Here is a 24103-nt window from a genome sequence, read left to right on the forward strand (position 1 = left end):
CGCTTTCGGTGATGAGGAAAGGAAAGCTGAACTTTCGAACTGTCAAAAAGATAAGCCATGGCCACTTACATTCAGACAGTTCTCTCTCATTATTAATGTATACCAAACACAGAGTCAATTTGTCTTAAGATGCAGCTGGAAAGACTAAAGGCACATCCATTCACTTTCCTAGGTATGAATTGGTTTACCGGATAATATCTCCTGTTGAAGGAAGAGTGTATTTGTCTCTTTCTCTCTCATGTTTATATACAGGCATGTGATGGAGCTCTAAATAAGCTCTAAAAAAAATTTTCCTGCCAGGATAGCAATAGCAATAGTACTTAGACTTATATACTGCTTCACAGTGCTTTACAGCCCTCTCTAAGTGGTTTACAGAATCAACTTATTGCCCCCAACAGTCTGGCTCCTCATTTTACTGACCTTGAAAGGATGAGTCAACCTTTAGCCAGTCAGGATCAAACTCCTGGCAGTGAACAGAGTCAGCCTGTAATACTGCATTCTAACCACTATGCCACCACGGCTCCAGGATCTTAGGGTACTTCCTGAATGATAAACAATAGGGTCCAGGGTATCTCCTTCTCAATGCTACTATCAATCTTGGTTTTTCACTATTACCAATGTTAATATGATTGACAACTTGTAAGAAACAATAAAGTAATATCATAATAATACAAGTAGGACTTTGTGGCTTCTTCATATTTGACAGCGGCCTCACAAATCAAGAACTGGTTGCCTAATAAGCACAATCTCCAGCCAGATTTAAGCCAAATTCCTTTTCTTCCTAATTCCCAGTTAAACAGTATCTGACATATTGGAAAAATATACTTGAAGACAACCTGAGTTCATTATCATTACCAGATGACAGATTCAGTGTGTCAACCAAAAAGAAATAATTGTCAAGGAACAGCAGTGCTACAAATGCATTTATAAATAAATTATATACTCATTAACCTACTGATCCTAGACTATTATTATCAGATTGTTAAGTATATTAAGTATATAGGCTTCAACTGTTCATGCAAGAAACAAAAAAGAAACATCCCTTACTAATTATGATATCTGCTTTACCAATGAAAAAACAACTCAGACTGCTGATCCAGTGTGTTTTCAGCAGTACTACTATTTCTTCTGATCCAGTATTTGATTTGGATATGAAATTAAAAGTAAAGTAAAAGTAAAGAAATATACTTCACCCAAAGCGTTGGAAGGTGCATTCCAACAACATTCCCTAGAAGGGAATGAAAAGATTGGATGAAAACTGGGACTAGCAATTGCTTCTTGCAGAAAGATAACCTGAAATAATCAGCTATTATTTCATAATATGAAATATATTATGCAGGCAAATGAAGATGGAAAACTTTTCTATCCCTCTTTTGCCATGGTCAGACTAGTCTTTTCTTTTTCAGCATTTTAGTGCTGCCTGCCTTTCCCAACTAACCACTCCACAGTAAGGTGATCCTATTAGATCTACCAGCACTAGGCAACTAATGAACCTAACACCTTTCTCCTTCCAAGGCTAAGCTGGTATATTCTTAAAGACTATTGAGCATCTTCTTCGTAATCATTTCCATATTCCTCTATAGGAGCCTGTAAACTCCTAAGAAAGTTGACAAGATCTTCAGCTCTATTAATCCAAAATGGTATGTCAGATCTATGTCTTTCCTGATTGGTCAAAGCCTCCTACAATTTGTTATGTGCTTTATTCATACAGTAGTAAATTTATCCTTGGGGGTGGGTGGGTTCTATCTCTCTTGAAGGAGGAAGTGGTACATTTCTCTGCAAGAAGCAATTGTTAGACCCAGCTTTCATCTAATCTACCACTTGTAGGAAAAGTTTTTGGGTTGCAAGTTCAGAAGCTTTTAGGTGAAATATATTGCATCTGGCCCCACAAATACCTTAAATGACACCTGATGTTATTCTATTTTATTTACTTTTTGTTCATTTCAAACATGACATGAGAAGCCATCATACTTAGCAAAGCAAAGAAATGGCTTCAGGCATAATCTTTATTTATCAAAATATTTCTGGACATGACACTCTCCTAACACATTCTTTTAAAAATGTTAAGGAGTGTGCCTAATAAGGGTAGAGGTAAATTGCCTAACAAAGGCAGAAGTTAAGTTGAGGTACAAAAAAGAGGCAAATGGAGTAAGGAACATTCTCAGCAGTATGTTTTTGGTAAATAACTACAGCCACCACAATATTTATTTGAAAGGACTACCCCATAACATGCGTTCAAATTTTGAAATGAATCCATCAGTCTAAGTCGAGCATTAACCATCGTGACCCTTTTTGTTACATAAATACATAGCAAATAAATAAATACCTCAGTCGTACATGCATTCAAATGTGAAATAACACAACTCCGTTTTGCTACAGCACAGAATATAATTAATGTATTTTGACTTTAGAATATTCTTCTGTGTGTTTAAGGAAGACAGTATTTCTGTTTTGCATATAGTAAATTTGCCTTCGTTCAACAATGAGGTTGAAGATATCCCTGAAGCTCAACAGCTTACTTAAAAGGATTGAGAGACCACTGAAGTAAATAGAATTGCTCAGGTTATAATTTCTTTAAATGATAGTCAGAATGACATATATTTAAGACATGTTTTAGTTTCTTAATTTTTGTTTTCTGTCTTTTAATGACCATACAGTATTTCAGATCATGAAAGCCTTTTTTTTTCTTTACAATTTTTACCCTGCCTATAAATAACTCAAGGTGGCGAACATACTGTATATAATATAGGTGGTTCTTGACTTACAACCACTTGTTTAATGATTGTTTGAAGTTACAATGGCACCAAAAAAGTGACTAATAACTATTTTTCACACTTACTGTTGTTTCAACATCCCCATGGTCATGTGAAATTCAGGCATTTGGTACCTGGCATGTATTCATGACATTGTCCTGGGCTCATGTGATCACCTTACCTTTTGCAACCTTCTGACAAGCAAAGTCAATGGGGAAGCTGGATTCATTTAACAACCATGTTACTAACTTAACAACTGCAGTGGTTCACTTAACAACAGTGGCAAGAAAGGTTGTAAAATGGGATAAAACTCTCTTAACTGTCTCATTTAGCAATGGAAATTTTAGGCTGAATTGTGGTCATACGTTATGTTCATTTTTCCTCCAGTTTTCCCCACAACAATCTGGTGAGAGAGTGACTGGCCCAGAGTTACCCAACTGGCTTCCATGTCAGTGCCTTAATCACTAGACCAAATTGGCTCTTGAAAACACTCTTGAAAACTGAGCCTCTCGGTTTAATATATTACATTTCTATGAAATCTAAAGACCAGAAAGCTTCCATTTCTCTTATATTTGAAAATCACGGGGCAAACATTACTGGTGACCCCATTTGTGTGTGTGTGTGTGTGTGTATGTTTTAACCACAGGTATATGTTGCTTAGTTTATTTAGGAAGGAGGGATATCCAGTTAAAAAGGTCAATCTTTCTGACACATACGTGTTAAATACATAATACAATCATATGGCTGAATAGGATAGCTCTATACTGTGCACATCTTTGCACAGGCACATTTTAAGGTTCATGTATCAGGACTATTTTGGGATTCTAACAGCTCAGAGATTATTAACCTAAACCTATGACAACTCATCTGCAGCCATAACATTTTATTGTGTGCCAAAAGCCTAGTTGTGTCTCCATACTGCAAAATACACAGATTACTGAAGCAATGAAGTATGACGGCTCCTATAGAGCAGTTATAGTTTTCTTTAGAAAATACCTACAAGGGGTCTCTTTAATGCTCAAATCAGTACACTATGGAAGTTAATGGTTACTACTCGGGGATGCATTATTCCATGGATCACTGGTATAACAGACTATTACGGCTTGGCCTTCTATGCTTCTGTTGCAAAGAAGCAGGCATTTGAGAAAAATAGGGACTTCGTAATTAAAGTTATCAATGCAGCCTGATATTTTTCTGCATGAACGACTATATTCATTTTAAAAAAATGTTGCTATAGATGCTTGCCTGCAACTACAGGAGAGAAAACAAATATAGCATAATCTACGTCAGTATTTCCCAAACTGGCCATTGCTTGACTGAGAAATCGTAGTAATTCTAACCCAGCACATTTAGCGGCCATCAGATTGGGAAAGCTGCTTTAAAAAAGGCCAAAAAAAGAAAGGAAAGGAAAAGAAAAGAAAAGAAAAGAAAAGAAAAGAAAAGAAAAGAAAAGAAAAGAAAAGAAAAGAAAAGAAAAGAAAAGAAAAAAAGACATTTAAGAACCAAACGTGAAAAGAGTCAGCATTCTGCAAAACTGTTCCAAAATATTATGTACAATAAAGCATATGTAGCAAGGAAGAATGTGATCAGGGAGAAGCTTCAAAGCAAGCTTATCTTTTACCAAAATCCTTTTTTTTTTTTTTACAACTGTTAACAATGTACTACACAGATCCACACGTTTGCTGAACTAATACACATTTCCTAAACTTGTCCTCCAACTCTTGAGAGATTTTAAGAAGGAATCTGAATCTGTCTGCACATATATTTATTAACCTAGGCCTCCTGGGGCTCTTCTAAGTATTAGCAAACCAACCTTTTAAGTATCAAAAAGAAACTATAGCTAAGCAGTGACAGCCTCTCTGCCTCTCATTCTTTCTCTCTAGTTTAATCCTTTTAATTTCCCTCCTTCCAACACAAATACCTTTGGGGTTCCTCACTCACATATCTTGACATCTCCCATCTATTTAATGAAATCAGGCTTAAAGCAGTCCTGCCACTTGTTCCCTGCCGCTATTACTAGAATTCTGACTGGTGCCCTGCTGTGTGCTTTCCTTTCTCTACGTCTAAGAAAACTTTTCTTTCTGCGTCTTCAACAAAAGCTGACTGTCACCCATCTGTTTTTTCCAAAGAGTGTAGGCTCACTACATCTTTTCTTCTCTTCAAAGTCTGTGAACATGTGTCTGCATTTTCTTTTTATTTAAAAGAATAAATGTCATCTATATTGCTAGTGTAGTTGTGACAATTGGTGGCCTGATTTTTTATATTATCATCATCATTATTATTATTATTATTATTATTATTATTATTATTATTATTATTATTGCTGTCTTGTTTGGCTGGGGGGAGGGGTAGTAAGGAACAAGATAGGACAAAATCCAGTTGTCTGTCCCATCCATCTTTCTGCACAGAAACACAGCAAAAATAACAGCATTTATATACCCGCCATCCTGAAAACTAAATCAGCAGAAATACCGCATTTCTCAGCTAAGTGTGAATTGATTGCTTCTACAGTGCATGCTGGAAAGAAAACAAACCAAAGTTTGTCTCAAAATGTGCTTGTGAACAGGGTAGTAAACAGGAAATAATAAACAACAAAAGAGAATAAAAATACATATCCCAATACAGAAACCCCCGATGCAACAGCATATTCTTCAAATCTGCAACAAAAGGAACAGGCAGCAACTTACTGGTCTTCTCAGGCTGACAGGTTAGATAGGGCCTTCAGAGATGGGGGTCCGTTTTGAAACTCCCAGAATAATTCCGTATAGTAATGAAAAGCAGATTCTTTGTCTGACTTCACAATGCAATGGTTGCTTAATTTATGAGGTAAATCACAATTCTCTATATCTTCATGCAAACTTCTCAACTTTAAACCAAGGTTCTCAAAACCACAACTACCTATAATTCGCTAAGCCAAAACCAAACAAACCACATTATGCCTTAGAAACAAATATGAACTCATTAGAAGAGTTTACCAGGATTTGTTCCCAATTAAACATTTTAAACTTCAAGTTAAGTGTCACTGAATATAAGTATAGCATTCATTGCACTGTTGACAAGCACAAGATTGCTTTGCTCTGAAGAACCACTGAATTCTGTGGTTGCACAGAAACTTTGCATAAGGAGTAACAGGTGATGGGTGGAATTAATCTTATAATAAACTTCTGTTTCAGTTATGTTGATACAGCTATACTACCCCTTATCTGCCAAGTAGAGTTTGGTGTGAGCCAACCCACTGAACTTCAGAAACAACCAAAAGACTGGTTTTAACAGAAGCAACATATGATGGTATTCACTTACAAATTCAACATCCAGTCTCAACAGTTATCTCTAGTAGTGTTTCTTATAGTAGTCCTATGATCCCTGGGATACTCCAGATCTTCAAGGATCTGAAAAAAAATGAACATTACTTGCCAGCCTGCATTAAGAAATTGTACAGGATTTAAATCCCTTCAAACAATTGTGAGAAGTAGTAATGGCAGTGAATACATTAATCTTAATGTTAGTAAGATAAAAATAAATATACCCCATACAAACGAAACACTTTTGGGGCCCTCCATAATTTTTAAAAGTGGGAAGGGATCCTGAGAGAGAAAAAAGTTTAAGAAACACTGAGCTATTGAAAAGCATTACTTTACAAAAACACCCTATTTTTATATAAAGATTCTTTTTAATAAGATTAGAAACACGACTTTTATCTTACTGTTGGAAACAGATTAGTTCCAGTGTAAGACATTAATATTTTAATATACTCTCGGGTCATGAGATGATTACCACTGTCATGCTCATTTTAATGTTATTTTTAAATAAGTATGATAAAAATGCATATATATCTTTCAAATAATCAAGCAAAATTATATAACATTGCAATGGAAAAATGGAAGTTATTATAGACAGCAGTTGTAGAAATCAGCCTTTGATTCGTACAGGTCTTTACTTAACAGTGACCTTCAAAATGGATTCACTATGTAGTAACAATATGCAAATCAAATCAAATCCTTTATTACAGACTAAATAAGATCTATTAAATAAAACCTACCTATCTACAATAATATTCAATGTTTTACAGAAACAACTTTGGGCTCCTATTTTTTCTAGCACTCGTGCCTTCATATCATAGCTATTTTTGTCCTTTAAAGCAACTCTAAGACGTGCTAGAGAACAGTTCCATCATTCTTAAACAGAATGAGCTGTGTCAGGTGATACAATATGGAGTCCAACAATTTTAGGATGCTTGTGGTAGGGAAGGTTGCATACTGCACAAGTTTAGCTATTATCACAAAGGGATCTAGAACAGCAATTATATCTATACAGGAAATAAACTTTCCCGTTGATCTATGTCTAAAGTAGGGTTACTTTGGACTCCAAACTTTTACTAGAAGTTCCTGAGCTACTGGCATCAGTTGCATATAGTATGTATGAAGCCCTTCAGAAACCTCCTTCCATTTTTCAAGTGTTAAGTTCACAAATACTATGTAGTTCCACACTGCCTTTCCTATCAGTCATCTTACTTCAGATCTGTCAAAATTCTGTCTTTAAATGCAACTAGGAAAACATGGGTTTTCCAGATATTTTGGATTATAGCCTCTATAAGCCAAAAGTGATAAAAGATTACAGATGGTCCTTGTTTAACAACTATTCATTTAGTGATTGTTCAAACATAGTGTATGATGGCACTGAATGAGTGTTAATTACAACAAGCCTCATAATTTAACAGCCATTGCAGCATCCATAGTCACGTGATTTGAAGACTTCCCTGCTGGTTTCCCATAAGCAAAGTCAATGTGGAAGCCAGCAGGAAGTCAGAAGTCACAGTCACTTGATGTCCTTGCTTAATGTTCCATGCAGTCTTCATTATTGACAATAACTGGGACTACTGGCACTGCCATCACTAAGCAACCACTAAGTCAGGTTTTTTTACTTACAGACACTTTATTTCAAATCCAAATTAGCACTGCTAAACAAGGACTACCTGTATGAAGTTCCAATCTGTATTCTCTCCATTGGATCTTGGTTGCCTATCTCTGTATTACAATTGTCTAATATTTTAGTGTTGGAGCAACTCGGAATGCATGTGTCACATGCACGGAGCTAAATGCTTCTACATAAGGAAAAAAGGACAAAAATTGAATCTGATTCCCAAGCAAAAAGAAGTATGCACTATACATTATATCTCATACATTTCAATATGACTTTTCTTAGGAGAGGACCAGGAATCAATTTTTAAAGGGTTTTTATTCATAATATCAAGAAAGTAAGCATTTGCGTTAAGAAGGAATGCTCACACTTGCTCAAAAGCACCTCCTCACACCCTTTTGATGCCTCCAAGATGTAAAATGTGTCTTTTATTTATTTATTTTGTAAAAGCTTTTCCTGGCACTGTACAGTTACCATGCAAGCTTAGGAAAAGATTCAGCTTTTTCAAGGGGGTAGAAACAAAACACTCCTTTGACTTTGGATCCAAAACACAGCACACACACAGTAATAAAAATATTACTATGTTTTTATATATATAGTATTAAAAATATTACTAATGAAGATATTTTCATGAGACTTAGGAGTCACACTGATATAATCTGAGCGTACAATAAATATAACTTCTATGAGCCTTCACAAGGGTGGGGATTTTGCTCACTTCTTGAAACATCTTAACTGAAAGAAACTAGGGAAGTTTCCTCAGTGTAAGGTGGTTGGCTTTAGGGAAAACTGTACTGATATATATATATTTATAGTTATTACTTTCTTATTTCTCTCTAATTATGTTTGTGGTTGTTGTTTGCTTAGGGCTTTTTTTGTTTTTGTCTATGGAGGCAGCTCTTGGTTTAGTTTTTTTTTTTTTTTAATCCCTCATTTTATGGGAGAGTTCTGAGTACCATTTGCATTTATAGTATATAATACAAACTAATCTGAATTCCTTCACTTTTGTCCAACATTTAAGCTCAAAACACTAATTAGAAACAAACACCATGGTTTAAAGAACCACCTTTTATCCATCTTTCCCTTTTTCTTTTTGGCTTAGTTTATTTACCATCTAGACTGCTGAAGAATTCTGAGAATTGGAAAGCACATCGTATTTTGTGACCTCCAGTTGACCTAATAAGACATTACCCTATTAAGGCTTTGGGAATATAATTTATGTCCTAATTCAAAAAACAATTTCCTCATAGCAGCTGGAAAGACTAAACAACTGCATGCTTTGTTCTATAAGTATATTTAAAACAGGATTAATTGTTTATTCATGTGTATTTTGGATTGTATGTACCACGACAACTATTCTGCTTACATCATGCAGGTCATTATATATCCATGGCTTGAAGGAAGCTAATCTTGTTTTAGCACTGGAACAAAAAGAGAGAGAGAGAAATTCCGGTTTATTAACACAAACTTAACATAATTCCCTTAGGTGTTTAAATTCTGCTTGTACCAATAGGTGTATGGAGGAAGGGAAGCGGAATTACAGAAAGTGGAAAAATTTAACATATAATGACCTCAGGCTGAGTTTCAAAGATGCGGGATATGGGGAATAGCCATTACTTTAGAAGACATGCTCAAGATCCAGAAAGATCCTGACAAACCTGAACACTGGGCCTTATCCAACAAATGTAATTCAATGAAAAGCAAGGTTTTACACTTAGGCAAGAAAAACCAAACACACAGGTATAGAAGGGGCGTTGGTCTTACCTGAGACGCACCTTCTCGTTGGGTGGAGACAGCAGCCAGGATGGGGTGTGCTCATCTGCTATGCTGATAGACTGAGCCAGTCAAAGTTGCCAAATCCCGCCCCTGTTGCTGGGCAGACCCAGCTTTTGGCGAAGGCAAGAAGAGAGGCTCGGCGTGTGGGACGCTATCTTAAGGAAAGAGACATACACAAGAGATAGAGGACAGACTGGAGAAGGGAGGGTCTGGCTGCTGTCTCCACCCAACGAGAAGGTGCGTCTCAGGTAAGACCAACGCCCCTTCTCCATTGTGGGTGGAGACAGCAGCCAGGATGGGACATACCAAAGATTTAAGTCCCTTCTAAGGGGTGGGACCAGTCTGGTCCGAAACAATCCCCCCTTCAACTACCCGCTGTAATACCCTACGACCAAAGGCGGCATCCGCCGAGGCGAATTTGTCCAATTTATAGTGTTGAATAAACGGGGATGGCGAAGTCCACGTAGCCGCTCTGCAGATTTCCAGCAATGATGCCTGGGCAGCCCAGGCCGCCGATGTCGCCGCGCTACGAGTAGAATGCGCCGTTAGACGAGGAGGCCTTGGAAGAGCACGTAGTTCGTAGGCCTTGGCTATCGTTTGGCGAATCCAGCGACCGATGGTTGAGGCCGACACCCTATTGCCCAAGGAACATGGCAAGAAAGACACAAACAGAGATTCTGTTTTTCGGATCGTCGCTGTCCGTTTAATGTAAATCCGCAGAGCCCGACGGACGTCCAGTGAATGCCACCGTCGTTCGAGGCGGTGAGAAGGTCGAGGGCAAAAATTAGGCACAACCAGTTCCTGCATGCGGTGGAAGGTGGTATTAACCTTTGGTACAAAGGTGGGATCCAGACGGAGCACCACACGGTCCGCGTGGAATACACAGAGGTCCTCCCGAATGGAGAGGGCGGCTACCTCTGAGATGCGGCGAGCTGAGGTGATTGCTACCAGGAACGCAACCTTGCAGGTTAGAAGCCCAAGGCTCACTGTCCGTAAAGGTTCAAACGGGGCCGCCGTGAGGGAATTAAGGACGATTGAGAGATCCCAAGTCGGGTATCTATGTAGAACTGGAGGGCGGAGGTTCGTCGCACCCCGTAGGAAACGGCGAATTATTGGATGCTGAGACAGAGAAGACAATGATCCGAGTGTAAGTATTGACGAAATCGCTGCCACCTGCCGTCGCAGAGTATTGGGTGAAAGGCCGCTAGCCAGACCCTCTTGCAGAAATACTAGGACGTTGAGGATCGATGCTCGAAGAGGTTGAACCCCAGTATGAACACACCAGGTACAAAAGGCCCGCCAGGTGGCCGAGTAAATCCGGTTCGTCGAGGGCCTTCGCGACGCCTGAATGGTGTCAATTACGTCTGCGGGTACGTTGACGTCTGCGAACGACTGCCGCTCAACCGCCAAGCGGTCAGACGGAGCCACTGCAAGTCCGGATGCCTCACGGTCCCTTGTGTCAATGCGTCTTCCGGTTGGGGCAACTGCCACGGGCGGCACATCGAGAGGGACACGAGGTCGGCAAACCAAGGTCTGCGAGGCCAATACGGAGCCACAAGTATAATCTCCGCCTGTTCCATCAATAACTTGCGAAGCACCCGGGAAACCAGAGCGACCGGGGGGAAAGCATAGAGGAGTCCTGGAGGCCACGGGGAACGGAGAGCATCCACAGCCTCCGCATGAGGCGATGGGTACCGTGATAGGAAGCGTGGCAGTTGAGAATTGCCCGCAGTGGCAAAAAGGTCTATTACTGGAGTCCCGAAACGAGCCACGATCAACTGGAAGATGTGCGGGTGAAGGTGCCATTCCGCATGGTCCAGCCACTGACGGCTCAGCCAGTCCGCCTGTAGATTGGCGGCACCGGAAATGTGTTCCGCCCGCAACGATGCGAGGTGGATCTCTGACCAGACTCCTAGCCGCCATGCTTCCTCCATCAGGGACCGCGACCGAGTGCCCCCTTGGCGATTGACGTGAGCCTTCGCTGTAACATTGTCCGTGAGGACCAGGACGTGTGACTTGGCTACAATGTGACGGAAGGCTCACAGGGCCAGGTAGACTGCCCGTAGCTCTAGCCAGTTGATCGGACGACGGGATTCGATGTTGGTCCAGGTGCCCTGCGCGATCTGGCCCCGACAATGGGCCCCCCAGCCGTGGAGACTGGCGTCTGTTGTCACCACCACTCTGTGGGTCAAAGAAAAAACAACCCCGGGATAAGGCCGACGAATGCCACCATGTTAAGGAACCGAGTACCTTTTTGGAGACAGGAACGGGAGTACGGGAGGTGCCTCTGCCTGCCTTCTGCCAGGGCAAAAGGAACCACTGAAGTTCCCTTGAGTGGAGTTGGGCCCATGGAACGATGGAGATGGCAGAAATCATCTTCCCCAGGAGCTGGGACAGGACGAGGGGAGAGACATATTTAGTACGTTTCACCTTAGCTACCAGTGATCGCAAGCTCTCCTGTCGCTCACGCGAAAGGTAGACCTTCCCCTCCACCGAATCTATAGGGTCCCGAGATGGACCAAATGAGTCGAGGGAATCAAATGGCTCTTCTCTACGTTAATAGAAAAGCCATGGGAAGCCAGAGTACGGATGGTAAGTTGCAGGTCAGAGAAGGCACCCTGCTGACTAGATGACAAAATTAGGATGTCATCCAAGTAGCATTGTAGATGAACAGACTTGGCCCGAAGAAAAGCTGCCAAGGCAGCCAGTACCTTGGTAAAGGTACGAGGGGCCGACGAAAGGCCAAAGGGTAAGGCCCGATATTGGAAATGTTGTCCTCCGTAACAGAATCTAAGAAACCTCCTATGGGAAGGGAGAATGGGAATATGGAGATAGGCCTCAGTGAGGTCTATCGAAGAGAGGAGATCGCCCCTCCTAACACCGTCGAGAATAGACTTTAGAGACTGCATTTTGAATTTACGGTATGCGACATACCGATTAAGACGCTTGAGGTCCAGAATGGGTCTCCACCCCCCCGAAAACTTTGGTACAAGAAAAACACGGGAATAAAATCCCGTGCCCTGTTCAATCTCGGGCACAGGTTGGATAGCCCTGATTGAAAGGAGATGCTGAACCGCCGAGTCCATAAGAGATCTCTTCTCGAAGTCATGGGACAGCGGACAGCGCACAAAGAAACTCGGAGGAGGGAAAGGAATTCAATGGCCAATCCAGCTCGTAAGGTGGCCAGGACCCATTTATCGGATGTGGATTCCTCCCAAACAGGGGCGAAAAGGGCCAATCTGCCCCCTATGGGAGGATCCGGAATGCAGTTAACGACGGCGCCTGGAGAAACAACCTCCTCCCCCTCGAAAGGGCCGTTTGGAGACAAATGTCCTACCTCTAGGAGCTCTGTCCTGAGCACCCCGTTGCCTAGGTTGAAAATTCCCCTGAGGTCTGGAAGCTGAAGAGGCAAAATTAGGACCCTCATAAGCCCGAGAGTGGGACCGGGACGGGTAAGGTTGGAACCTAGGCTCCCCCCTGCGGAAGACAACCGGAAGAACCTTTCGTTTATCCTTCGTTTCAACGAGGAAAGAATCTAGGGAATCCCCAAACAACTTGGAGCCGCCAAAGGGGACGGAAGCCAGACGCCATTTATGTCTGGCATCGGCTTGCCAATGGCGGAGCCAGACCAACCGACGAGCAGAAATGGAAGAGGCAAGGGATTTAGCCGCAAAGCGAGCGGCATTGAGGGTGGCATCCGCTGAGAATTGAGTGGCGGCTATGATCTTGTTTAGTTCCTGCCGAATGCGTACATCCTCCGTAGCCAAGGTGTCGTGGAGGTGGCGAAGCCAGAGTAGGGTAGTGCGATTAAAAAAGGAAGCGGTTGATGCCGCCCGGATAGCCCAAGCGGCGCCTTGGTGAGCCCGTTGTAAAACCTGGTCTGCTCGTCGTTCTTCAGGACGGAGGCCCTCATCCGGAACACCCGGAACTGCAGACTGAGGCAAGAGAGCGGCCACAGGCGCGTCGACCGATGGCACCTGGAGAATAGAGTCCAGATCCGACGCCACAGAAAAATTCCGTTTGTCCGTTGAAGTAGGAGCCGGAGCCGCTCCAGGGGAGGACCACTGCTTTCGAATCACATCGAGGAACAGAGGTGGAGTTGGAATGGTATCCACCGGTCGTGACGGTTCAGCAAATAGAGGGTTCAGAACCCCCTTGGCCACGGACGAAGTAGCCGGGGATGGTTTAGGAATGTCCAGCTGGGCAGTAGCAATTGCCTTGTGTAGAAGAGATTTGAACAAATTTTGAGGAAATAAACCCGAAAAGGCGGGTTGATCCGGGGGAAGATCCTCATCTTCCGACAACTCCATATCCGGACACACCTCGTCAGCCACAGAAGAGGAACGGCTCGCAATAGAAGCTACCGGAGAGTCCGGGGCCTCGATCGAAAGGACATCATCTGGATGCATCTCCACCCCGGAAGGAGTCGCCGCAGAACGGATGGAATCCGCCCTGTCGGTGGAGAGAAAGTGGGAAGCCAACGATTGTTGCACCGCAGCCATAATCATTTGTTGTATCTGGTCAGGCGATGGAAATTCGCGTTGCTGAGTTCCGTCAGATCTCTGCTCAGGAGGGGGAGGATGAGTCACTGGTTCAGGGACGGTTTGTCCTGAAGGTGAGGTAGCTGAAGGAAGCGGTGTCGGGACAACCTCCGAGCCCCACAGAGATCCCGGTTGAATGACCACCGGGCAATCTTGCAGAGAGACTTGGTCTGGTTGCGCTCCCGTATCAGACGAGGTAACCCCCGGGGGGGAAACAGCGGTTACCTCCCTGACGGAGGCTTGGTGTGAGCTCGCTTTAGCGCAGAGCTTCTTGAGGACCTTGTCCCGGCGTGCCTCAGCCCGGGAGGTCGTAAGGTGGGAGGATTTGTGATGCAAGCGAGGAGCGTCAGAACCAACCGATCGTGAACTGGGGACCACAGAGTGGTCCTTCCTGGGGTGCGAGTCCCCCCTATCCTGGGGGCTCTCTGAATGACCCGCCTTTCGGCCATGTTTTGACTTCTGCAAGGCCTTGGGCATCTTAAATCAATCAATATACCTCACCAAATATGCAACCAGAGAGAGTAGGAATAATGTGTCAGAAAGCACAGGCCGAGACCTGGAGGCCCGACAAATGAAATTCCTGAGGCAGGAGGCACAGACAGGAGACCCCAACCAATGGGAGCGCAGAAAAACTCCACTGAGCAAGGGAGCGCCCGAGCTTATACCAATAGGGAGCAATCGCCCACCGCACCCTTAGGAATTGTGCCGGAAAGGGAGTGCGAAGCTCCACACAATTTAGATTCCCCTTCAGGAGAACGCGCACTGCTGGCAATGGGGGCGCGAGACCCCTCCGCAAATGGCCAAAATACCGCGAACAGGCAAACAAATACTTTTGTGCGGTAGAGAAGGGGGTGGGGGCGTGCGACGCAGTCACGGCAAACAAAAAAAAAGGCCGCTTGCAAGTAAAATTCGCGCCAAAATGACAGCGGGCTGCGTAAAAGAACTCTCCCAAGCGCCGATCGAATTGAGGCGTAGGCGCTCCAGCCGGCTCTGTCGGGGGCGCGAAGCTCCGCTTGCCTGTACTAAATCCTGAGAGCTCGGAAGGCGGAAAGGAGAACGTCGCGATGGAGGAGGACAGCCGTTAATCAAGGCGCTCCAATGGCGGCGGTAGGCAAACGAAGGGGGGGCGCGAAGCTCCGCAAAGGGCTAAACGGCTAAAAAGCCGAAGCAAGGCTCGAAGCCTCTCCCACGGGGGCGCGAAGCTCCACAATCGCAAAAAAACCGCAGCGGTTTACTCGCCTTGCAAGAAATTAAAGAAACCTTAAAATTCAGCTAAAGGGAAAAAGAGATTCCCCAGATAACCAGGCAGGCCAGTTACTGGGACTTCCAAGTCTTACAGTTTAAATCGAAATCCAAGCGCAGTCCAGAATCAGTCCAAGGTCAACCAACAATATCAATCAGAATCAGAATTTAATTCAGAGGAAAGTAGAATAGGTAGAGAAATTGCTAGAGGAACAGTCCCACACGCCTGCCTACGCTGACAGACTAAGCCAAAAGCTGGGTCTGCCCAGCAACAGGGGCAGGATTTGGCAACTTTGACTGGCTCAGTCTATCAGCATAGCAGATGAGCACACCCCATCCTGGCTGCTGTCTCCACCCACAATGGAGAATAGGTGGTACTTTGATCAACAGCAGTAACTGTGAGAGAGATCTAGCGGACAACCATTCATATATGAGCCAGCAGTGCAGCTGCCAAAAAAGCCAACACAGTCCTACTTCATCAATAGAATGATAATATCAAGATCATGTGAAATGTTAGTACTGCTTTACACTGCACTGCTAAATGTCTATGGAGATTCTCAGTCATCTAGGCCATGGTTGTCAAAGGTGCTTTTTTCAAGAGGCAACTGATTTTTCTGATTTTTCTTTGAAGATGTTTAGCTTCTCATCCAAGAAACGTCTTCAGCTCTGGCGGAATGGTGGGGAATGGAAGGATTTATACTTCTTGCAGAAAACTGGCCATTTGCACTCACTGCACTGCTAAGATCACACTTGGAATACTGTGACCAGTTTTGACCATCATTGTACAAAAAAAATATGTTGAGGATAAAGTCAGAAGCTTATTTTGGTGATCACAGATTCTGGATTAAGGCTAAATCACCTAAAACTCTATATCTCACTGCTAAAACTCAAAATAAAATTCCTAAGCATGTATTTCACAACTTGCTTCAACATGGGAGAAAGCCTAATCCTCTATACCAGACAAATTTTATAGGAAAATAAGGCAGTCTTCTGTTAACTCAATTCCCCAAACAAACTCATCTGGTGATAAAAGATGACCCAGATAAAAACAGGCCCCAAGCCACATAGGGATAATCAAAAGGAACCTTTTATATTTGTCCTGGAAACAACTGGCTACCATATCAGTTCTTTTCAAATATTATTATCAATATTCAAATATCTTCATATGTGAAAAGATGAGATTTGGTAGCCAATTGTTTCCAGTTATCCAGATATACACTGTATGGAATTATTTATCATTTGGTCCCAGCAATTAGCAATTCAGCTAAAATAACAACTCTCAGGCAGGACTAATGTCAGAGAAACTGTTTATACATAAAAAACAAAAGAAGGCTGAGAAGGGCTGAAATGAATTCAAGTAATTTAACAAAGCTTTCCTCTTTTTTTCTACATTTAGCTACCACAAGAAAATTCTTAGTAATACAATAATTAACATACAAATATACAATCATTAAATTGGCTTAACCTATGCTTCATGTTAACCCATGACTGCTGATAGATTTTGCAAATATTACTTTGCAAATATTTTGCAAATATTACTTTGTATAAACCACAATGGCTAGATTCACACATTATGCTAAATCACAATCATGGAATTGTTTAACAGAATGTGTAATTTAGACACTGTCTTAAAAAATATTATCTATGGAGGAAAAATATTGCTTCTCTTCTTCTGAATGTACCTCTTCCACATCCCATTTTCATGCCTTCTATAGTAATTTCAGAACGCTTCATGAAATCTGCCTTAAATCAGCATAAAATGAAAATCTAACTCTGTACATCACTGTCAAAATCCTATAGCCCTATATTAAAAGGCATACAAATATTTATTCAGTCTGGATGTCTGACTATACACCTCTTTTATTCCAGATAAAAGAAATAATCAGTAATGTCTAATAACGTTAGATTATTTTGAAATGAGGAGGAAAGAATAAAAGAAAATGATAAAGCGATTTGAAAAATTCACATCAACAATCAGTTCCTAGATCCAGATTTACTACTGTGATAGTAAATTATTTACATAATTTCTATCAGGCCAAGTATCTATACAAGCCAATATAATCTTCACACATAGATACGGCAAGAGGAAAGTTATATGCTTGTTTTATCAGCCATTCTGCATGCACATCTGTATATGTTCATGTACTCATTTTGAATGTGTAGTGGAAAATAAAGTAACTTCCCAAGAGGAAAAATCCTTAACAAAAGTCTCTCACAGAGCTTGTCAGAGGAAACATCTGTTGTCCCCTGTGGAGGTAGAAAGACTAGGGAGGAAAGGAGAAAAAAAATTCAGCCAAAACTAAATTAATAATAATAATAAAAAAAAAAAGAACGGCAGTAAATATTTCTTTGAAAGACAATGTTTGGAGACACACACACACACAGAATGCAGAAAGGAAAGGAAGACATGTGCGCAAATGAGGATATTGCAATTATGATTCCATGCTAGAAAATCAAGTCTATAAGGGGTTAAACTGGTTTCAAAGTTTATGGACTATGAAAATGGAAACATCACACATGGACTAATAGTTCTTGTAAGAGAAAACATCTGTTCGAGTTATAAGGTCAGCAGGAAATGAACACTCTTTAGTTTGTCCTTACTGGTTAAGCTTTACATTTCTTGCAAGAACTTATGTCTTAACTTAGTGTTAGTGAAACTTATAAAAATATTCCAATTGGCTTTCAAGTAGCCAAACACCTTACAATTACACCCCTTCCTGTGCCACTTCCTGGTTAAGTCCTAGCCATAGCTATCACAGAGGAAGTACACTCTTCTACCATAGTGCAACCTCACTCGGCTCACAAGACAACCAATATTTAACTGTCTTTCACTTTGTCAATTATATCTAATCTCTGAATAGCTTTCATATTATCTACGTGGCAGTTATACACAAAACATCATCTTTTGGTTCTATCTTAACCCGTTGCACATCAACTGACAATAAGCTGTCACCTACTATCCTTCCATGTGACAGTAGATTGGTACTCTCACCCAAATTAGGTTGGAAAAAAATGTTATCATCTCTGTTATCAATAACAGGAAAGCTCTGTTAGGAAACGCAGGGACTTCTTTTTGAAAATCAGAAGACACAGCAAAGACTGAAACCGTCTTGTTTTGATGATAAAATACCAGTGTCAGAGAGTGGTGTGGTTTTTTTTCCTTAAAACAATTGCTTTTCAAACATTTTCAGTATTTTTTTTAAAAAAATCCTGTGTGTGTGTGAGAGAGGGGGGGGGTCTTTATTATTATTAGACTGACAAAATTAAAAACTGTGGAATGTAGATGGCTCTGGGACTATTCACACTTCCTGTAACTTGAAAGACAGCTCCCACAGGAAACCATGATGTAAAACTACAAATATGTCATGGTTTGCTTCATATACAGGAAATGGTAATGACTTACCTCCTAGTAAGCATTTTTTTTAAAAAAAGTATTTGCTTTAAAGAGTAAGACTTTTCTTGTAAAGTAATTCATCTGACAATATTGATCTACTGGGCAAATTATCTGACAATATTCCTTTTATCAAAATGCTGTTCAAATATCATTAACTGCTTAATACCCAGTGCTCTAAAAACCCTGGCCCACTAGATTATTTAAACTCTGGCACTGCATATTAAGCAGCATGTGCCATTACTCAGAATTACTAACTACACAGTCTGCACAAGCATTTTTTTTTAAAAAAAATTATTAACCGGTACTCAATAAGTTCTAGAAACAAACCTCTGTAACTTCCTTTTCCACATATGGCAAATGTAGAGAAGAGGGATGGACACTTCACTTTTTTAAAAGATCTGTTCTGAAAGATGTTCTGCAGAGTATGTCTTTTTTCCTCTGTTTTTCCATCAAGAGTCCCTCAAACTGATGCCCTCCAGATGTGCTGCATTACAAATCACATCCAACTTCAGTATGGCAGTTATAGTCCAAATCATCTGGAAGGCTCCAGGTTCATTTCTAGTGAGCAGTTTGCTCCTGAGTTCCAAAGAAAGACAGGCATAGGCACATCTTGAAAAGCAACCAAGTAGCCCCTGGAGATTTATCTGAAAAAAATACACCCAGTTCAGAATTTGTACAACAAATAAGGATGTGCTCTTCTTTAAAAGGTTCACAGACTTTACATCTGGTAAGGAAAAAGAAACAAAGCCACAATTTTGTCTGCCTGGGAGTATACATTAGTCACAACACATGTCAAATCGGATGTGAAAGTCTAATAATACTCAAACGCTAGCTTATCATCCCTTCATTACAATTTAGTACAATTCAGGGAAAGAGAATGGTGCCCTAAAATCTTTTTTCATCATCATACTATACATATGTTGAAATATGAGCAAGAAATGTACTTGACATGCAATTAAACCAGCATGTGGATCTTATTGCTCCTAAAGGCTATTATTTGATTTCCTGCTCTGAAGCAAGCAATGAAAAGATTCCAAGTTTAAATGCAGCCGAATTAGATCATTCTTTGGGGTGGTCGCATCTTGGACTGGAAACCAGATGGAGTGTTTTAAAAGCCTTTTGTAAACCGAACCAATTCACCAAGTTGCTTGGAAACCTACAGCTGTAGTTGTTGCTCTGGGGCAAGATTTAGCCTAGTTTTTACTGAATCTGACAACATTTGCAGACACCACCATCAGCAGAAGTAATCTTTTAGACGGTGACTGGTTTCCATTGTAGGAGAGGGAGCTTTTATGGCAACAAAGCAAAGAAAAGTCTAACTTGATTCATACTAGTTTTCAGCTTATTCTTCTATGTAAAACAACTAATAATAATTGGTGCATGCTGTCTTTATCTTAATTATCTTCATTAAAAGATTGTGATAAATTGATATATGTGGACAAACTTGAAACATTTAATAAACTGTGGAGAATATTTGAAAGAGAGAAGGCACAGAGCCAGAGCCACACACCCAAATAGTCTAACCACAGAGTTTGATATTTAATGTCAGGCAATTTCCTAAAGAAACCTCTCTCTCTGCCTCCCTCCAAGCTCTCCAAGGCAAGCTATATAAATGTGCTAATAATCATATGATAGAAGATAATACACACCAATTCAGTAAGTTGAAAAGACTTCATGTAAAATACATAACTTTGGGATTCTACCTCACTCTTCCCTTCTTTCTTTCTTTTTTATCTCATGAGAACTGTTTAAGGTAGCTATACCCTTACTCTGAATGAAAGATCATTTCAATATAGTGAAGCCACAAGCTTACAGGTCAGGTTAAGGAGGTTAGCAATATCTGCTGGGTGTATATTCACTTTGTTTTATAATTAACACTGGGATTCCTGCAATGACTATTATTTCAATCCTTTGGAAGGAAGGCCTAGGTTGCAGAATGCTGAGGCTTACAGCAAAACTGGAAATGAATACTTCAAAAACCAAACTCTAGCAGTTGACAGCAGTAGAAAGAAGGGCCCTGAGTGGAGATGGTGCATCCATCCTTGTGCTCCTTCATCTGGTTTTGAGAGGTATCCTACTGACAGTTTCATGAATTGGGAATTGGGGGTACCATTTTACTGTGGTTTTCTTTCTTTCTGAGGGCTGCTTCAGTGGGTATTGGTTAGGGGAACAGACTGCTTCCTAAGCCTCTCCTGTGAAGTGTGCTTAGGGTCTATTGCACACTGTCCTATATCAAGGGAGGGGGGGGGTTCAAGCAGTCACCCATGTCCTTGTCACCTCACTGCAATATGTTTTACACAGGGTTGTGCTTGAAGACCACTAGCTTCAATTAGTCCAGGCTGAAGGACATTCAAACGCAACTCAAGCTACTAGTTGTTTATAGCCTTATAAGGTGTAGGGCAGTGGTCACTAACCGGTGGTCCGCGAGAAAATTCTGGTGGTCTGCAGAGAAATCTTTGCATTTCTCTCGAGGAGCCCAGCTGAAGTTTCCTGCGCCGCTCGCGCTTCAGCACTTTGACTCTCAGGGACAGGATGGGGTCTTTCAGGCAGTTAGCTAGGCCGCCTGTTAGGAGAGAGAAGCAGCCGGAGTCAACTCCAGCTTTACTGTTCATTGCAGATGCTAGATCAGCCCCCTGCAAACTGTCATCTCTCGAGGAGTGGTCGCTGAAGTGGCACGGGAAACTTCGGCCAGGCTCGAGAGACGATAGTTTGGAGAGGGCCGGTCTAGCGTCCGCAATGGACAGCAAAGCTGGGGTTGACTCCAGCTGCTTCTCTCTGCTATTGTGCTTCCTGGACATGGTTTACTGCTCCAAGCCCCAAGCACTCCAAGCCCCAAGCGCCACCTCATCAGTCCCCTGCAGCCGGCAGGTCGAGCCCAGCGCCGGCTCTCGTATGCCAAGCCGAGTCCTTTGTTTACTTCAAGCCATCCCCCATCAGGGGACCCCCACAAAACCCTTGCCGCCCATTCCATCCTTCTGCCCCTGGGCAGCCTTTTGGATGAGATGGAAATACTGGATCTTTGGAGGCTGGGTGGCTATGGCCGGGAAGAAAAGGAAGAAGAGCAACAGCGGTTCCAGGAGGAGGAAACCTGGTAGTAGGGTATCTTTGCCCGATTTTTCCGCACAAAGGCTTGCCTCCCGCCTGGCTCTTTCCCCTTCTTTCTCTGTCGCTCTTTCTGGGGGGGGGGAAAAAAAGACCTCTTCCTCTTTTTGTACCCAGCTGGCACTTTCCAAAGCTCGCTTTTCCAGCGTTAGCTGCCCAAATCCCCTTTGATTGTGATTTTTAAAAATTATTATTATTTACATCAGCTGTCCCTTTCCAGAAATCTCTGTTTTTCTCACTGATCTTTTTCCCCCTAACCATTACTTTCCCAAGTCTTCCATTTGCTTCCAACCTGCTTTTTTTTGCCTGTACGATTTAAAAACAAAGATTTGGAAACACCGGGCTTTAAAGACTTCTTTCTATTGGATTGGTGGGTAAATCCCAGGCACAAATATGCCTATTCATTTAAAATGGGAATGAGTATAAATTCTTAAAAGAAATTTAGCATGAAGCGGGGAAACTGAGATTTGTTAGCTTTGCTTTCTTTGCTGCATTGCCCTGATTATGTTGTGCAAAAAATAATAATGGTGCACCGGTTAAGATTCTAGGTTGATGCTGATTAAATTTAAAACAGGACAGTTATGAACAGTGTACAGTAATGTAGGAAAGAAATGATAAAATGGAAAAAAGCTGTAGTACTTCCTGGACACAGTTTACTGCTCCAAGCCCCAAGCAGCAGGAAACAAGGGCTGCCTTGCCACCACCAGCTGGCACAAATATACCATGGCGAAGGCAGAATGCTGATGCCACGCGAATGCAAGTAGCACTTCGCTCCCACACCTTCCAGCCATTGCCACTGCCACTTTGGCCCGCTTCACTTTGGTTCCTTCCCCGCAACAGCACCATTATCTCGTTCTGGCTGATGAGGGATGCGCTTTTTGCACGTTGCACCACCTGCAAAGTTGCACATTGCATGTGCCACCCCCTATAGTAGAGATTTCCAGCTCCACCACGGGCCGGTCCCATATTCCAGAGCTGTGGTAGTCACAGGACTGGCCCTTTGGTCATCCTGGAGCAGCTCCTCCACCCAGGTGCACTGGCCTGCTAGAGAGCAGTCCCATTGGTGGGACTGACTTTCCCACCAATGTCAGCAAGCCACCATCAGTCTGCCCGTCTTCGTTTTCCTTCACTCAGATTGACCAAGCTTCTTGAGAGAAGGAATACAAAAGAGGTTTCCAGGCTGTGTGCTTGGAGCAAGTGCTTTCTCTCGTGCCTCCCACCCAGAGGCCTCGCAGAAGCAGAGGTAGGCCCAAAAGACGGCTGAGCCTCCCCCCCCAATGGTCCGCGGGATTTAAAATTATGAACTTGGTTGTCCCTAAGGTCCAAAAGGTTGGGGACCCCTAGTATATGGCCCATTTACTTGAGGGATTGCCTGCTTCCCATAGAATCTGCTTGGCCATTTCGATCCTGTAAGGTTGGTTTGTTCCAAGCCTTTTCAATTAAACAATCTATCAGTATAACTTCTCTTTTGCAGCATTTACTCTGTGGAATCCTCCCCCGCCAGATCTGACAGCCTTCGCCATGCTGTTGTTTCCAGGAGTCTTGAAGACCAGACTCTTCGTTCATTCTCACCATCTTTTAGAACTTAATTTATCTCTCTTAGTTCAATAGTTGTGAGCCACACAGAGTCATTGAGAGTCAGATAGCAATAGTGCTTAGTCTTATATACCACTTCATAGTGCTTTACAGCCCTCTCTAAGCGGTTTTCAGAGTCAGCATATTGCCCCCAACAACCTATGTCCTCATTTTACCGACCTCAGAAGGATGGAAGGCTCAGTCAAGCCAGTGAGTTAAGCCAGTGAGAATTGAATTGCTGGCAGTCAGCAGAATTAGTATACAGTACTGCATTCCAACCACTGCACCACCACGGTTCTTGCTACAAATACAAATATATACACGGTTCTTGCATATAAATTTGATTAATCAATTAATGAAGGGTTCCTTCAATAGTGGAAAAACCATTTGGGACTGAAAGAAACAAGCAATGTTAGAGACTACTTTTCAATCTATCTGCTATGAACAGAAGAACAACATTTATGCCTTACACATTCATAGTTTGAGGGTTTTCTTAGAAAATTTATCTGAATCGTCCAATATTGAGGGACTTATTTAGGTCCTCTGTGTGTTTCTGTCCAAGTAGTTTCATGTATTACCTTATTATTAGGGTTGACTCATCTTCTTTCACTAGACCAGTGTTTCTCAACCTTGGCAATTTTAAGATGTGTGGACTTCAAATCTCAGAATTAACAGAATAACACAATTCTCCAGCCAGCCTTTGGCCCAACCATCTATCAATCAGCACTGGAGTTGAAATACAATATATCTGGAGATTACTAAATTATTGAGTAGACTGAACACTTCTAAAAATTAGCAGAAAT

The 24103-nt window shown here is 42.1% G+C and overlaps 2 protein-coding genes across 36 annotated transcripts in view; both read right to left on the reverse strand.

Moving 5' to 3' along the window:
* Window positions 1-24103, reverse strand: part of CTBP2 (C-terminal binding protein 2) — a 257292-nt gene that overhangs the window by 109226 nt on the left and 123963 nt on the right. For 10 of the 35 annotated variants that reach the window (XM_087871607.1, XM_087871598.1, XM_087871628.1 and 7 more), the window contains one exon: window positions 18951-19267. The exons of 8 other annotated variants lie outside the window; for them this stretch is intronic. The gene's annotated coding sequence lies outside the window, so the exon portion shown is untranslated. Of the gene's footprint in view, window positions 1-6053; window positions 6143-9036; window positions 9092-18950; window positions 19268-24103 lie in introns of all 35 variants that reach the window. 17 more of the 35 variants (XM_087871627.1, XM_087871609.1, XM_087871597.1 and 14 more) reach the window with 4 other exon arrangements.
* On the reverse strand, window positions 12649-14515 carry LOC148113129 (uncharacterized). Its single transcript, XM_087871631.1, has one exon. It carries the CDS (start codon window positions 14462-14464, stop codon window positions 12716-12718), a length of 1749 nt encoding a protein of 582 aa, XP_087727757.1. The 5' UTR covers window positions 14465-14515; the 3' UTR covers window positions 12649-12715.

The sequence above is a fragment of the Pantherophis guttatus genome, chromosome 6 (assembly GCF_059756535.1).
Source record: "Pantherophis guttatus breed Tessera chromosome 6, ASM5975653v1, whole genome shotgun sequence".
Taxonomy (NCBI): Eukaryota; Metazoa; Chordata; class Lepidosauria; order Squamata; family Colubridae; genus Pantherophis; species Pantherophis guttatus.

Coding starts and splice junctions, on each gene's coding strand:
- LOC148113129 (XM_087871631.1), bottom strand. CDS start 14,464: ATGCCCAAGGCCTTGCAGAAGTCAAAACATGGCCGAAAGGCGGGTCAT.